Below are 14,154 nucleotides of genomic sequence, written 5' to 3' on the forward strand. Positions count from 1 at the left end.
TGTCTTTTAACCTTCTTTTGCTCTCTCTTCATTTTTTCCTTTACTCTCTTTCTCTCTCTCTCTCGCTCTCTTGCTTTCCCCTTCTGTATTTCCCCTTTCTCTCCTTCTCTCTTCTCTCCTCTTTTTCTCTCTTTCATTCTATCTCTTTCTTTCCCCCTCTCTCACTATTTCTGTTTTTATTTCTTGTTTCTCATGCTCTCTCTCTCCCTCTGTCTCTCTTTCTCTATCTCTCTCTTCCCCCATTTTTCTCTCACTCTCTCTATCTCTCTCTCTTTCACTCTCTCCATCTCTGTCTCTTTCTTTGTTCCTTTTTGTCTCTTTCTCCCTATGTCTTTTTACCTTCTTTTGCTCTCTCTTCATTTTTTCCTTTACTCTCTCTCTCTTGCTTGCTTTCCCTTCTGTCTTTCCCCTTTCTCGCTTTCTCTGCTTCTCTCTTCTCTCATCTTTCTCTCTCTCTTTCTATTTCTTTCATTCTTTCTCTTTCTTTCCCCTCTCTCACTTTTTCTGTTTTTATCTCTTGTTTCTCACACTCACTCTCGCTCTCTGTCTCTCTTTCTCTTTTTTGTCCCTTTCTCTCTACCTTTCTCTCTTTTTTTTTCTCTCTAATCTACTAAACTGGCCCCCGTGAGAATGTTTGTTCTATCGTGTGGCCCCCGAGTTCAAATGAGTTTGACACCCCTGCCCTAATGGAAAGGTCAGTGTGGCGAATAAAAAATGGCCACGGGTAAAAAATAAAGAACATAAAATGAAAGGTTTTAATTGTGAAAAATTCAATATTATGCATGAATTAAAAAATAAATAAATATTATAAAGAGAAATTGCAGAGCAGGAAATGTTATCTTGTGAATACAAAGCCAGATTTATTTTTTTCATATTTCACATATAATTTATCCTATATTTATATATTCATATGTACTGGGTTTAAAGTATAGTTTTAGGATATTTTTAAAGTGTAGTTGTATTTTTGCAGTGTTTCTAGTTTTTTATTTATTTTTAATCATTTTGAAAAAAAAAAATTCTCAACTTTTTTTAATATATATTCTTATGTGTCTATTGTTTTATGCTTTTTTTTTATTCTATTATATATATTCACATTTTTTATTTTCATCATTTTATTTTATGATTTTCTTACATTACATTTGTATCTTTTTGTTATATTTCTATAATATATTGATTTTTATTTGAATATTATTTCTACTTCATATTGTTATTATTTTATATAATTTTTGGTCTATATTTTTCTCTGCTTTGTTTTTTTAATGAAATTTATTTTCATATCTATATTTTTTTGATGTAATTCTTAATTTCTTATTCTAGGAATTTTGGAAATTGTAATTTCTTCATATTTCCATAGGATTATATTGTTATAACATCAACTTCTTTTTCTTTTTCTATCTATTTTGATTTTTTTAATTTTCTACTGACCCAATCTAAAAGTTGAGTCACCAGACCATGACATCCAGGTGGTCTATTATATGTTGTCAGGTGGGAGCAATACAAAGTGTATAATTATATCTATCTATTATATATCTATTTATCTACTAATATCATATCTATTATATATGATATATCTATATATATCTACATCTATATATCAATATTCTATATCTATCTAGACATCTATCTATTGACTAATATCTCTCTCTCTCTCTCTCTCTCTTCTCTCTCTCTCTCTCTCTCTCTCTCTTCTCTCTCTCTCTCTCTCTCTCTCTCTCTCTCTCTCTCTCCTCTCTCTCTCTCTCTCTCTCTCTCTCTCTCTCTCTCTCTCTCTCTCTCTCTCTCTCTCTCTCTCTCTCTCTCTCTCTCTCTCTCTCTCTCTCTCTCTCTCTCTCTCTCTCTCTCTCTCTCTCTCTCTCTCTCTATATATATATATACAGTATATATATATATATCTATACATCTATCTATAGATATACATCTATCTATACATCTATCTATCTATCTATAGATATACATCTATCTATACATCTATCTATCTATCTATCTTATATATATATATATATATATATATATATAGATATCTATCTATATATATATATATAGATATATATAGATATATATAGATATGCATGTCCTACGTTGGCGGATAAAAAGAGGTATGCAAATTTATTTCGGTAGCCATGTTTGATTGACGGGAGGAGGGCCGAGAATCACAAATTGGGCCACGTTGCCCGTGATGTTTTCTCGCCTTGATATCCGTCCTTGGCCTTTCCGTCTCCACGGCAACCCGCAAGGATACCCGAGGAGACGCTCGACACTCGGCTGTCAATCCAGCGCTTTGAATCGTTTGGCTAACTCTCGCTGTTTTACTCGTTAGCGTGCACATGATACGTTTATTTAGCGGAAAAAAACAGATTTTTATGTGATAAATTTGTGATAAGCATTCAAGAGTATCCGTAAATGAAACCTTATCAAATGAAATGCCGAAAATCTATATTGAAAACTCAAACGCTCAAAATATATATTTTTTTTAAAAGCAGATAAAGTTGCCAATGTTTTACAGATATTTTTTCAGAAAGAAAGCGTTTTACAGTGGAACCTCGCGGGTCTAAAAAAATAAACCTTACCTTCTCAATAAAAGCATTTATTGACATTGAGCGCGAGCTTATGTCAACTGAGGACACGGTGTGGACACTCTTATTGCGAAGGGGAGGGGAGGCCCTGACACAATGCTTAGTCATGGTGAGTTACCGCTTTGCTCACCCCCTCCTCCTTTAACTCCTCCAACCTCACCCCCCTTCTTATGTGGCGCTCAGTTTATACTGTATACCTGTATACCGTATTTCCGCACTATAAGGCGCACACTAAAAGCCTTTATTTTTTTCAAAAGCTGACCATGCGCCTTATAATACAGTGCGCCTTATATATGGATCAATATTAAGTCGCAGAGTCTTGCAACTAATGCAGCAGCCGCCGACTCGATTTTCCCCCGAAGGCCAAGTAGTCCGCGGTGTATGCTGGGATTTATATACCGGTGTTTCATTGGCTAACCAATGTGTCAATCATCATTTGAATCGATCACTATTGGCTAAAGTTATTTGGAGGTCAAGGGGAGGATCCTTTTCATCATTTACAGGCTGGCATTGGCTTGAACGGCAAAACAAAGGCTGCAATTGGCCAAAAAAGACGTGTCAATCATCATTTGAATCGATCACTATTGGCTAAAGTTATTCGGAGGTCAAGGGGCGGATCCTTTTTATCATTTACAGGATGGCATAGGCTAAAGCGGCATAACAAAGCCTGCGATTGGCCGAAAAAGATGAATGTGAATAGCACGTTGGGTTGACGGCATAGAGAAAGCATTTTTTTACTATTCTGTATTTGTAAATATTTTATTCTCCTGGATTTACTAAACTCACGGATATAAGAGGACCACGGCTGCACATTATTATGAACACAACGACTTCGGTGAGCTACTCCGGCTATATATTATCCCTGTATCTTGTTTCAGACTGAACTCGATGTTTCTGTGATAAGCGGTGCAGATAATGGATGGAATGGAGTGTCTATTTTTAAATTCAACTCAATTCCAAGTGTTTATTGTCATATGCACAGTAAAGTTGCGAGTGAAAAAGAACATCGAAACTAAGGAATGGTTGGCATTTCTTGAATCCCAAGACTTGAACCTTCCGAACGATGGAACGATGCATTTGAGTGACATGGCAGGATTTTCTTACCATGGTGTAATTGTGAGCCACTTCGAGGAGACGGAGGCAACCCTGGGCATCGGCGAAGGATCGGATTCCCAAACAATTGGAGGGATGGAGCTGTTTCATCAGGAAGTCGCAGCAAACCTGCACCACCTGCGGAAGTTGCAAAAGGCAAGCCGCGCCCAAAAGACTCTCGATGGTCTCCTCTTTTAATTCCAGCACGCCTGCAAGAAAAAACCATCAAAATATATTCCTCGTTTCTGCCCTCTTTTCCTCGACATCATAAAGGACAAACTGCTTTTCGAGGAGCCGGCGTAAAAGATGTGCAAATTAACAGCGGCGCTCAAAGTCAGCTACTTTTATTGGGTTTCAAAATAAAAGCTCGGAATGAATACCCCTCTAAAATATCTCTATATCATTTTTGACGAGTTTAAGGAGTTGCCGCATAAACGCAACGTCGCAGATGTGCAAATTAAAAAGTAATACTAAAAGTCAGTGGAAAGCCCTGATACCCGTTTTATTTTCAAAATAAAAGACTTACGACCCCCCCCTTTCGACCCATTTAATAAACATTTTAATAGTCTCAAACTCAATCACCATAAAATATGTGCAATCTAAAAGGAGTTCAAAGCACGGGCTTCCTTTTTCAATTTTCAAAATAAAAGGGAACCCCCACTACCCTTCTAAAATGTTTATATCATTTACAAATTTAAACTACGATTAAATGTACTTGTAATGCCCTACTAACTTTCTTTTTTCAAAATAAAAGCTTAGGATAAGAACCTCCAACAATTGCTAAAATCTTTTATGACAAAATTAATATATTTCTGTATTGTTTTGTGACGGTTCGGTGGATTTCTCAACCACTAGGGGTCGTTGGAGCACCATTTCCTGTGGTGTGTCTTGGGCAAATACAGTCTGGTGGCGCCCATCCCTCTACATGCCTTTATTAAATTCATACTTTAAATAAAATGAATTAAAACACTTGTTTTTTTTCTTTTTAACTTTAATAGATTAATTACTTTTTAAAGTTTTGATATGTTACTTTTAGATGTCTAAATAGATAGATGGATACATAGATGTCTAAATAGATAGATGGATACATAGATGTCTAAATAGATAGATGGATACATAGATGTCTAAATAGATAGAAGTCTGGATCAATAGAAGTCTAGATCAATAGAAGTCTGGATCAATAGAAGTCTAGATCAATGGAAGTCTAGATCAATGGAAGTCTAGATCAATGGATGTCTGGACGGGCGGACGGGCGGACGGACGGACGGACGGACGGACGGACGGACGGACGGACGGACGGACGGACGGACAGACAGACAGACAGACAGACAGACAGACAGACAGACAGACAGACAGACAGACAGACAGACAGACAGACAGACAGACAGACAGACAGACAGACAGACAGACAGACAGACAGACAGACAGACAGACAGACAGACAGACAGACAGACAGACAGACAGACAGACAGACAGACAGACAGACAGACAGACAGACAGACAGACAGACAGACAGACAGACAGACAGACAGACAGACAGACAGACAGACAGACAGACAGACAGACAGACAGACAGACAGACAGACAGACAGACAGACAGACAGACAGACAGACAGACAGACAGACAGACAGACAGATAGATAGATAGATAGATAGATAGATAGATAGATAGATAGATAGATAGATAGATAGGTGTCTAGATCAATAAATCGCAGGTTCGATTCCTGGCTCCTCTGTATTATATGTCAAAGTGTCCTTGGACAAGAGACTGAATCCCTTATGCCCCCGATAAGCAGGTCAGCGCCTTGCATTGCTGCTATTGGTGTATGAGTGTGTGTGTGTGAATGGGTAAGTGTGAAGCACATTGTAAAGCGCTTTGGGAGGTCTTCATTGACTTAAAAAGCGCTATAGAAATGCAGACCATTTACCATTTAGCATCTTGATTATCCTCAAAACGTTTGGAGGCTGACTCCCTATTGGTGTGTGAGTGTGTCTGTGAATGGGTAGGTGTGAAGCACATTGTAAAGCGCTTTGGGAGGTTTTCATTGACTTGAAAAGTGCTATACAAATGCATACAATTTACCTACATGAAAAATGCCAGCAGTATATATGAAATTTGAAATGGGGTACTGACCGGTGTATGCGAATTGTACGAGGGAGGCGAGGGCGTGGGGGTCCACGCCCTCCATCTTGATCTCTTCCTGTTTGGCCTCCAAAACGTCGCTGGTGAACATGGCCGCAAAGTAATCCGACACCGAGCTCAGGACCAGTCTGGTGCAAAAAACAAGATGGCCTCAAAGAATGTCGGAATCGTATATACATGGAAGTACCGGCAGGGGGCGATATCGGTTTCTGAGCAGGGGTGGGCAAACTACCATCTGCGGCCCACACGCAGCCCCTCAGGCTTTTCTTATACGGCCCACCAAACAGAAAAGCTCAAAAAAATGATAGTAAATAAAGTACAACAATAAAAACATGTTTTTGGGGTGCCAACTGTGTCCCTAACGAAATAACCACTATGGAAATACTACTAAAATACTACATAATTACTACAAAACTAATTATCATGTTTAGTGCTTTAAAACAGGGACGTGATATTATTTTGTCTTCATTGTGATAATAAAAAATACTATAAAAATACTACTACAGTAGTACTATGATAAAAAAAAAATCATTTTATAGAAATATTACAACATAAATACTACGAAAATACAAGTAATATTGAAAAATAAATATACATATACAAAGATATAATGCTACAAATACTGCAGATAGACTAAGACGATTATACAATGGAAAATGTACAAAAAATATTAGAAAAATACTTCTACGGTCATACTATGCTAAAAAAAATCCTTTTAAAGATATATTACAATATAAATACTACAAAAATACAAGTACAGTAATATTAAAAAAATATAGAATTCCTATAACTATAATAGTATGGATAAACTTCAAAATACTTTTTCTAAAATACTCCTCCAGATGATTTATGATAGAAATACTACAAAAATACAACTGTGGAATGCTACAAATACTACATAATTACTACAAAACTAAATATCATGTTTAGTGCTTTAAAACAGGGACATGATATAATATTTTGTCTTCTTTGCGATAATAAAAAAATACTGTAAAAAAATGGAAAAATACTACTACAGTAATACTATGATGAAAAATCAGTTTATAGAAATACTACAACATAAGTACTACAAAAATACAAGTACAGTAATATTAAAACGAACATAGAAGTCCCATAAATATACTAGAATGGATATACTTAAAAATACTTTTACTAAAATACTCCCCCAGATGATTTATGATAGAAATACTACAAAACTACAATTGTGGGAATGCTACAAATACTACAAATATACTAAGACAATTATACAATGGAAAATGTACAATAAATACTAGAAAAATACTTCTACAGTAATACTATGATAAAAATCCTTTTATAGAAATATTACAACATAAATACTACAAAAATACAAGTACAGTAAAATTAAAAAAAATAATATAGAAGTACCATGAATATACTAGTATGGATGTACTTCAAAATACTCCCCAAAAAAAACACTGCAGTAATATAAAACGAAAATACTCCTCCAGATGATTTATGATAGAAATACTAAAAAAATACAACTGCTGTAATGCTACAAATACTACATAATTACTACAAAATTAAATATCATATTTAGTGCTTTAAAACAGGGACATGATATAATATTTTGTCTTCATGGTGATAATAGATATTCCAAGAAAATATTAGAAAAATAATATTACAGTAATACTATGATAAAAAAAATAATTTTATAGAAATATTACAACATAAATACTACAAAAATACAAGTAGAGTAATATTAAAACGAACATAGAAGTCCCATAAATATACTAGAATGGATATACTTAAAAATACTTTTACTAAAATACTCCTCCAGATGATTTATGATAGAAATACTACAAAACTACAATTGTGGGAATGCTACAAATACTACAAAAGTACTAAGACGATTATACAATGGAAGATGTACCAAAAAATATTAGAAAAATACTTCTACAGTAATACTATGATAAAAAAAATCACTTTATAGAAATATTACTACATAAATTCTACAAAAATACAAGTACAGTAATTTTAAAAAAATTTAAAAGTCCCATAAATATACTAGAATAGATATACTTCAAAATACTTTTCTAAAATACTCCTCCAGATGATTTATGATATAAATACTACAAAAATACAACTGCGGAATGCTACAAATACTACATAATTACTATAAAACTAAATATCATGTTTAGTGCTTTAAAACAGGGACATGATATAATAATTTGTCTCCATTGAGATAATAAAAAAATACTATAATAAATACTACTACAGTAATACTATGATAAAAAAAAATCCTTTTATAGAAATATTACAACATAAATACTACAAAAACACAAGTAATATTAAAAAATAATATAGAAGTACCATAAATATACTCGAATTGATATTCTACAACATACTTTTACTAAAATACTAATCCAGGTGATTTATGATAGAAATACTACAAAAATACAACTGCAGGAATGCTACAAATACTACATAATTACTACAAAACTAAATATCATTTTTAGTGCTTTAAAACAGGGACACGATACAATATTTTGTCTCCATTGTGATAATAAAAAAAATACTATTAAAAAATTAGAAAAATACTACTGCAGTAATACTATGATAAAATAAGTAAATTTAGATAAATATTACAACATAAATACTACAAAAATTCAAGTACAGTAATATTAAAACTAACATAGAAGTACCACAAATATACTAGTATGGAAAAACTTTTACTAAAATACTCCTCCAGATGATTTATGATAGAAATACTACAAAAATACATCTGCAGTAATGCTACAAATACTACAGATATACTAAGACAATTCTACAATGGAAAATGTACAAAAATACTATTGCAGAAATTCTGCAAAAATACCCAAATAAATATAACAAAAATACATAAACACGACAAAAAGCGTGACTGCAGAAATCCTATATAAAAAAAAAATACAGGTAGAACTACAGTATTACTACAAAACTAAATATTGAAAGTGGTACTAGGAATCAATTTGAGACGGTGGATTACTTTTATTTTTTTGTGTGTAATTTTTCATCCTATCTAATTTTATCCTGTCCTTTATGATGGTAAATAGTTTTTTTAAAACTGCTATACTTTTGGGGGTGCTTGGTATTGTTACGGCCTCATGAGTACAAGTCTGGTGCACAGACAAAAAATGTATATTCTTGCGGGAGGGGAGGACGCCATTTCTTAATCAGTACAGTGAATTCTGCCAGGGCAACCATCCTGTGGAGAGTAGTGCCAGATAGCAACACAGACGTGTTTTTTTTTTTGTATCCTTAGTGATTGCCGTGGCAACGGACCAAATTGCATTTGCTTGTCATCGTTCCTCAAGGATTAAAGGAATCTTCAGTGGCATGACAATGATACGGAAAGAGAAGTGTCGAGTTTTTGCTAGCTAACTTCTACTGCGGTTCGGAAGTAGAAGGTTTTTTTTTTGTTTTTTTGTTGGTCCTTTTGTGGGTGCTTTTGATGATTATTTTGTATTATTATTATTTCTTTTTGGGTATGCTTTTGGTCTTTTTGGGGTCTTGTTTTGGTTTTTTTGTTGGTCCTTTTGTGGGTGTTTTTGATGATTATTTTGTATTATTATTATTTCTTTTTGGGTATGCTTTTGGTCTTTTTGGGGTCTTGTTTTGTTTTTTTTTGTTGGTCCTTTTGATGATTATTTTGTATTATTATTATATCTTTTTGGGTATGCTTTTGGTCTTTTTGGGGTCTTGTTTTGTTTTTTTTGTTGGTCCTTTTGTGGGTGTTTTTGATGATTATTTTGTATTATTATTATTTCTTTTTGGGTATGCTTTTGGTCTTTTGGGGATCTTGTTTTTGTTTTATTGTTGGTCCTTTTGTGGGTGTTTTTGATGATTATTTTGTATTATTATTATTTCTTTTTGGGTATGCTTTTGGTCTTTTTGGGGTCTTGTTTTGTTTTTTTTGTTGGTCCTTTTGTGGGTGTTTTTGATGATTATTTTGTATTATTATTATATCTTTTTGGGTATGCTTTTGGTCTTTTTGGGGTCTTGTTTTGGTTTTTTTGTTGGTCCTTTTGTGGGTGTTTTTGATGATTATTTTGTATTATTATTATTTCTTTTTGGGTATGCTTTTGGTCTTTTTGGGGTCTTGTTTTGTTTTTTTTGTTGGTCCTTTTGTGGGTGTTTTTGATGATTATTTTGTATTATTATTATTTCTTTTTGGGGATGCTTTTGGTCTTTTTGGGGTCTTGTTTTGTTTTTTTTGTTGGTCCTTTTATGGGTGTTTTTGATGATTATTTTGTATTATTATTATTTCTTTTTGGGTATGCTTTTGGTCTTTTTGGGGTCTTGTTTTGGTTTTTTTGTTGGTCCTTTTGTGGGTGTTTTTGATGATTTTTTTGTATTATTATTATTTCTTTTTGGGTATGCTTTTGGTCTTTTTGGCGTCTTGTTTTTGTTTTTAGTATTTTTTGCAATTATTGATGTTTGTTTTCAATTTCTTGGTCGTGTATTTAATCATTTTTTGGCTTTTTGTTGGTCAATATTTGAAAGTTTTGTTGTTGTTGTTATTGAAGCTTTTTTGTTTTTTGTCAGGACAATTAGACAAAAATATTTACAAGGTGAGGAAGTAAAAATACTGAGTAAAATGTTGCTGGCAAAAACATCATTTCCCCTCTAGAAGGGCGTCATAAATGTTTCCAGATGTCCCTGCAGTGTTTTGTATTTGGAATGCATTAATTGTGGAAAAGTAGCAGCTTGTCGTGTGGAATTTATAATGATTAAATATTATTAATTCTTTTGTTTCATTGATATTATTACTATATTGTTTTTATTCAATTGAATGTTTTTCCCGTAATACATGAATTGATCGGCAGACAATTTTTGAGTCCACTCGGGCGAGAAGTGCCCACTGTAATCTACCCGGCAACAGACCCACTGTCCCGGAAAATAAACATCCGGCTGTTTTTATTGTGAAATCCATTGAATTTCCATTTCAATTCCTGCCGTTGTGCACATATTGACACACTTTGGATCTCCGGTCAGAGGTGGAATGAGATGATAGCGGCGGGATTGTTTGCAGCTCCCTCCACCAATCGGAGGGGAGACGGGTAGCTAGCTAGCTAGCTAGCTAGCTAGCCACTTTGCCATGCGTGCAAGGGATGGGAGAGCTTAAGATCAGTCATATGGCTCACCATGTGTACAGGCTGTTACAATACTTTGAGTTTTGTTTTGAGAGTGTTTTCGTCGTACTCCTGCGTACCGTATTTTCCGCCCTATAAGGCGCACCTAAAAGTCTTAATTTTTTTCAAAAGCTGACCATGCGCCTTATAATACAGTGCGCCTTATATATGGCTCAATATTAAGTCGCAAGGTCTCGCAACTTACGCAACAGCCGCCGACTAAATTTTCCGCCGAACGTGGAGTAGTCCGCGGTGTATGCTGGGATTTATATACCGGCGTTTCATTGGCTAACCAATGTGTCAATCATCCGTTAAATCGATCGCTATTGGCTGAAGTTGTTCGGAGCCTCGGATTGGCTAGGGGGCCAAAACAAACCCTGCAATTGGCCGAAAAAAATGACTGAATAGCAAGCTTGCTTAACTACGCCATAAAGAAACATGTTTCATTAGTCTGTATTTGTAAATATTTGACTCTCCTGGATTTACTACACTCACGGTTGTAAGAAGACCACGATTGCGTATCATTATTGAACGTGAGAACTTAGGTGAGCTATGCGGCTTTATATTTTCCCGGTATCTTGTTTTAGAACGATCTTGATGGGCCTCATCAGGGACGACAACGACCTGGCCTACAGAGAGGAGGTGGAGCAGTTGGTGGCCTGGTGCAGGGACAACAGCCTGGTCCTGAATGTTGACAAAACTAAAGAGATCATTGTCGACTTTAGGAAAAACCAGCCCAACCATGCCCCACTTTGCATCAACAACAAGGCTGTGGAGGTTGTCAGCAGTATCAAGTTCCTAGGGGTGCACATTACAAACAAACTCACCTGGTCCGTGAACACTGCATCACTGGTTAAGAGGGCACAGCAGCGCCTGTACTTCCTGCGGAGGATGAGGAGAGCCCACCTGCCCCCACCCTCCCTCATCACATTCTACAGGGGCACCATAGAGAGTATCCTGACCAGCTGTATCTCTGTGTGGTGTGGAGGCTGCAGCGCTACCGACTGGGGTAGTGTGAGGAGGGTAACGAGGACAGCAGAGAAAATAATCGGGACTACACTTCCCTCCATTCAGGACATTGGCCAGAAGCGCTGCCTATCCCATGCTAAGAACATTATCAGGGACCCCTCTCACCCCCATCATGGACTGTTCACTCTGCTAGCCTCTGGGAAGAGGTACTGCATTGTGCGGTGCAGGACCACCAGGTTCCGCAATAGTCTTGTCCCCCTGACCATTAGACTGTTAAATGGTCAATCAAACACATAGTAAATCTAAACTGCTGCTAATCTGACTTTTTGCACTACTGGCAGTTTTTTTTTTTTATAGCTTGCCACTCCTTGCACATTGCTCTCTGCACTATTGTAATTACAGCGTTATTGTTACAGTGTTAATGTTACTGTTTACCTGACTTGTTAACCTGAATGCCCATTTTGCACATCTGGTTAGCTACTCCTCTTGCACTATCGGCACTAAGGTATGGTAAAATACTGTACGTAGCCATAATACAATACAACTTTTACTTATATCTGTACATTCGAGGAAACTGTGCGGGTCAGATGTATCGACATTTCGTTCTGTATACACGTGTACTAGAATGACAATAAAGTAGATCTGAATCTGAATCTGAATGTTGCTGTGATGAGCTGAGTGAATTCAACTCAATTCCAAGTGTTTATTGTCATATGCACAGTAAAGTTGCGAGCGAAAAAGAAAATAGAAACTAAGGAATGGTTGGCATTTCTTGAATCCCAAGACTTTAACCTTCCGAATGATATTTGAAAGGATGCATTTGAGTGACATCGTACGGACACCGCATCCGCACGTGTTCTCGACACGTATTTGCGTCTTTGCAAGCTTTCGGAACGTTAAGGGGGTAATCAGTTGGACTGAACCATCTGACGGTTTTGTCCACATTCCCATTGTAGCGCCTTATAATCCGGTGCACCTTATCTATGGAAGATATAGGACCAAAAACTATTTTTTGGGGGTGCGCCCTATAACCCGGGGCGCCCTTTAGTGCGGAAAATACGGTATATGCTATTGCTAATTTCATTCATATTAAGTGCTGCGGACACAGTCTGCAAACAAGTTTCTTAATGTCTTTTACTGTACTAGACATTTCCCCGCTGATTATTTTCGAATTTAAGAAATGGACGTTTCAGCCTGAGGGTTAAAACTCGGCTTGGGCAAAAGCAAAGTTGAGTTTCTTTCTTAAATTCAATATTCAATATTTTGGAAAAACACCAGCTAGCTTAGCGTACCTGTGAGCGGCGATCTTTCGCTCTCCGGCCACTAGGAGGACGTCGGTGAGCTGTTTGTGTCTCAGGTAATTTTCCATCTTGCGGAAAGTGATCTCGGCGTGTTCGGCCGCTTGGAAGAATTCGTCGGAAGGGTTGTTCCCGTTCATTCTGCTTGACGTGCTCGGAGATAGTCTGGGGGGCACAGAGAAACCATGCGGCGCTCAGTGCAAATATTTACGGAAATATAGACCCAAAAATTATTTTCTTTTAGCGGGTTATTTTTCTCCTTTTCCAAAATGTTACTTGGTATTTTTTTCCTTAATCTGAATGGATGAATGAATGAATGAATGGCATCTCTGTCATTCTGCTTGACATGCTCAGAGATAGTCTGGGGGGCACAGAGAAACCACGCGGCGCTCAGTAGAAATATATACAGAAATATAGAGAAAAATATATTTTCCTTTAGCAGGTTATTTTTCTCCTTTTCCAAAATGTTACTTGGTATTTTTTTCCTCAATCTGAATGAATGGATGAATGAATGAACGAATAAATGGCCTCTATTGTCATTCTGCTCGACGTGCTCGGGGACAGGGGCGCAGAAAAACCAAAAGGGCGCTCAGTACAATATCTTACTTTTTTTGCCCCCCTTAAACTTGTTTTTCATAAACTGTATAGCATTTTTTTAAAGATATATAAATATTTCTATGAGCTATGTTTTGACTAAACAGTTTTAATATCTATATTTGTCCAAGGATGTTCAACAATTATTTTAATTTTAATTTGTATTTGTATTTTTGTTTGATTTTTATTTGATGTTTATTTGACATTTATATTGTGTTTATTTTATTTTTTATTTTATTTTTCATTTTATTTTTCATTTTATTTTTCATTTTATGTTTTATTCTATTTTTCTTTTATATTTCATTTTATGTTTTCTTTTATATTTCATTTTATATTTCATTTTATGTTTTATT

The 14,154-nt window shown here is 35.6% G+C and overlaps 1 protein-coding gene across 1 annotated transcript in view; it reads right to left on the bottom strand.

Moving 5' to 3' along the window:
* The window catches only part of LOC148360363 (kelch-like protein 1), a 16,912-nt gene extending 3,543 nt beyond the window's left edge, over positions 1-13,369 (bottom strand). The window contains exons 1-3 of the mRNA XM_088343872.1: positions 13,202-13,369; positions 5,800-5,936; positions 3,678-3,874 (exon numbers count right to left, since the gene is read on the bottom strand). Coding sequence (XP_088199998.1) covers positions 3,678-3,874; positions 5,800-5,936; positions 13,202-13,347 — 480 coding nt within the window. The 5' untranslated portion in view covers positions 13,348-13,369. The remainder of the gene's footprint in view (positions 1-3,677; positions 3,875-5,799; positions 5,937-13,201) is intronic.
* Between the last annotated feature and the right edge of the window lie 785 nt (positions 13,370-14,154).

Source organism: Urocampus carinirostris, chromosome 9 (genome assembly GCF_059441175.1).
Source record: "Urocampus carinirostris isolate Australia breed hairy pipefish chromosome 9, RoL_Ucar_1.0, whole genome shotgun sequence".
In the NCBI taxonomy this organism is placed as follows: Eukaryota; Metazoa; Chordata; class Actinopteri; order Syngnathiformes; family Syngnathidae; genus Urocampus; species Urocampus carinirostris.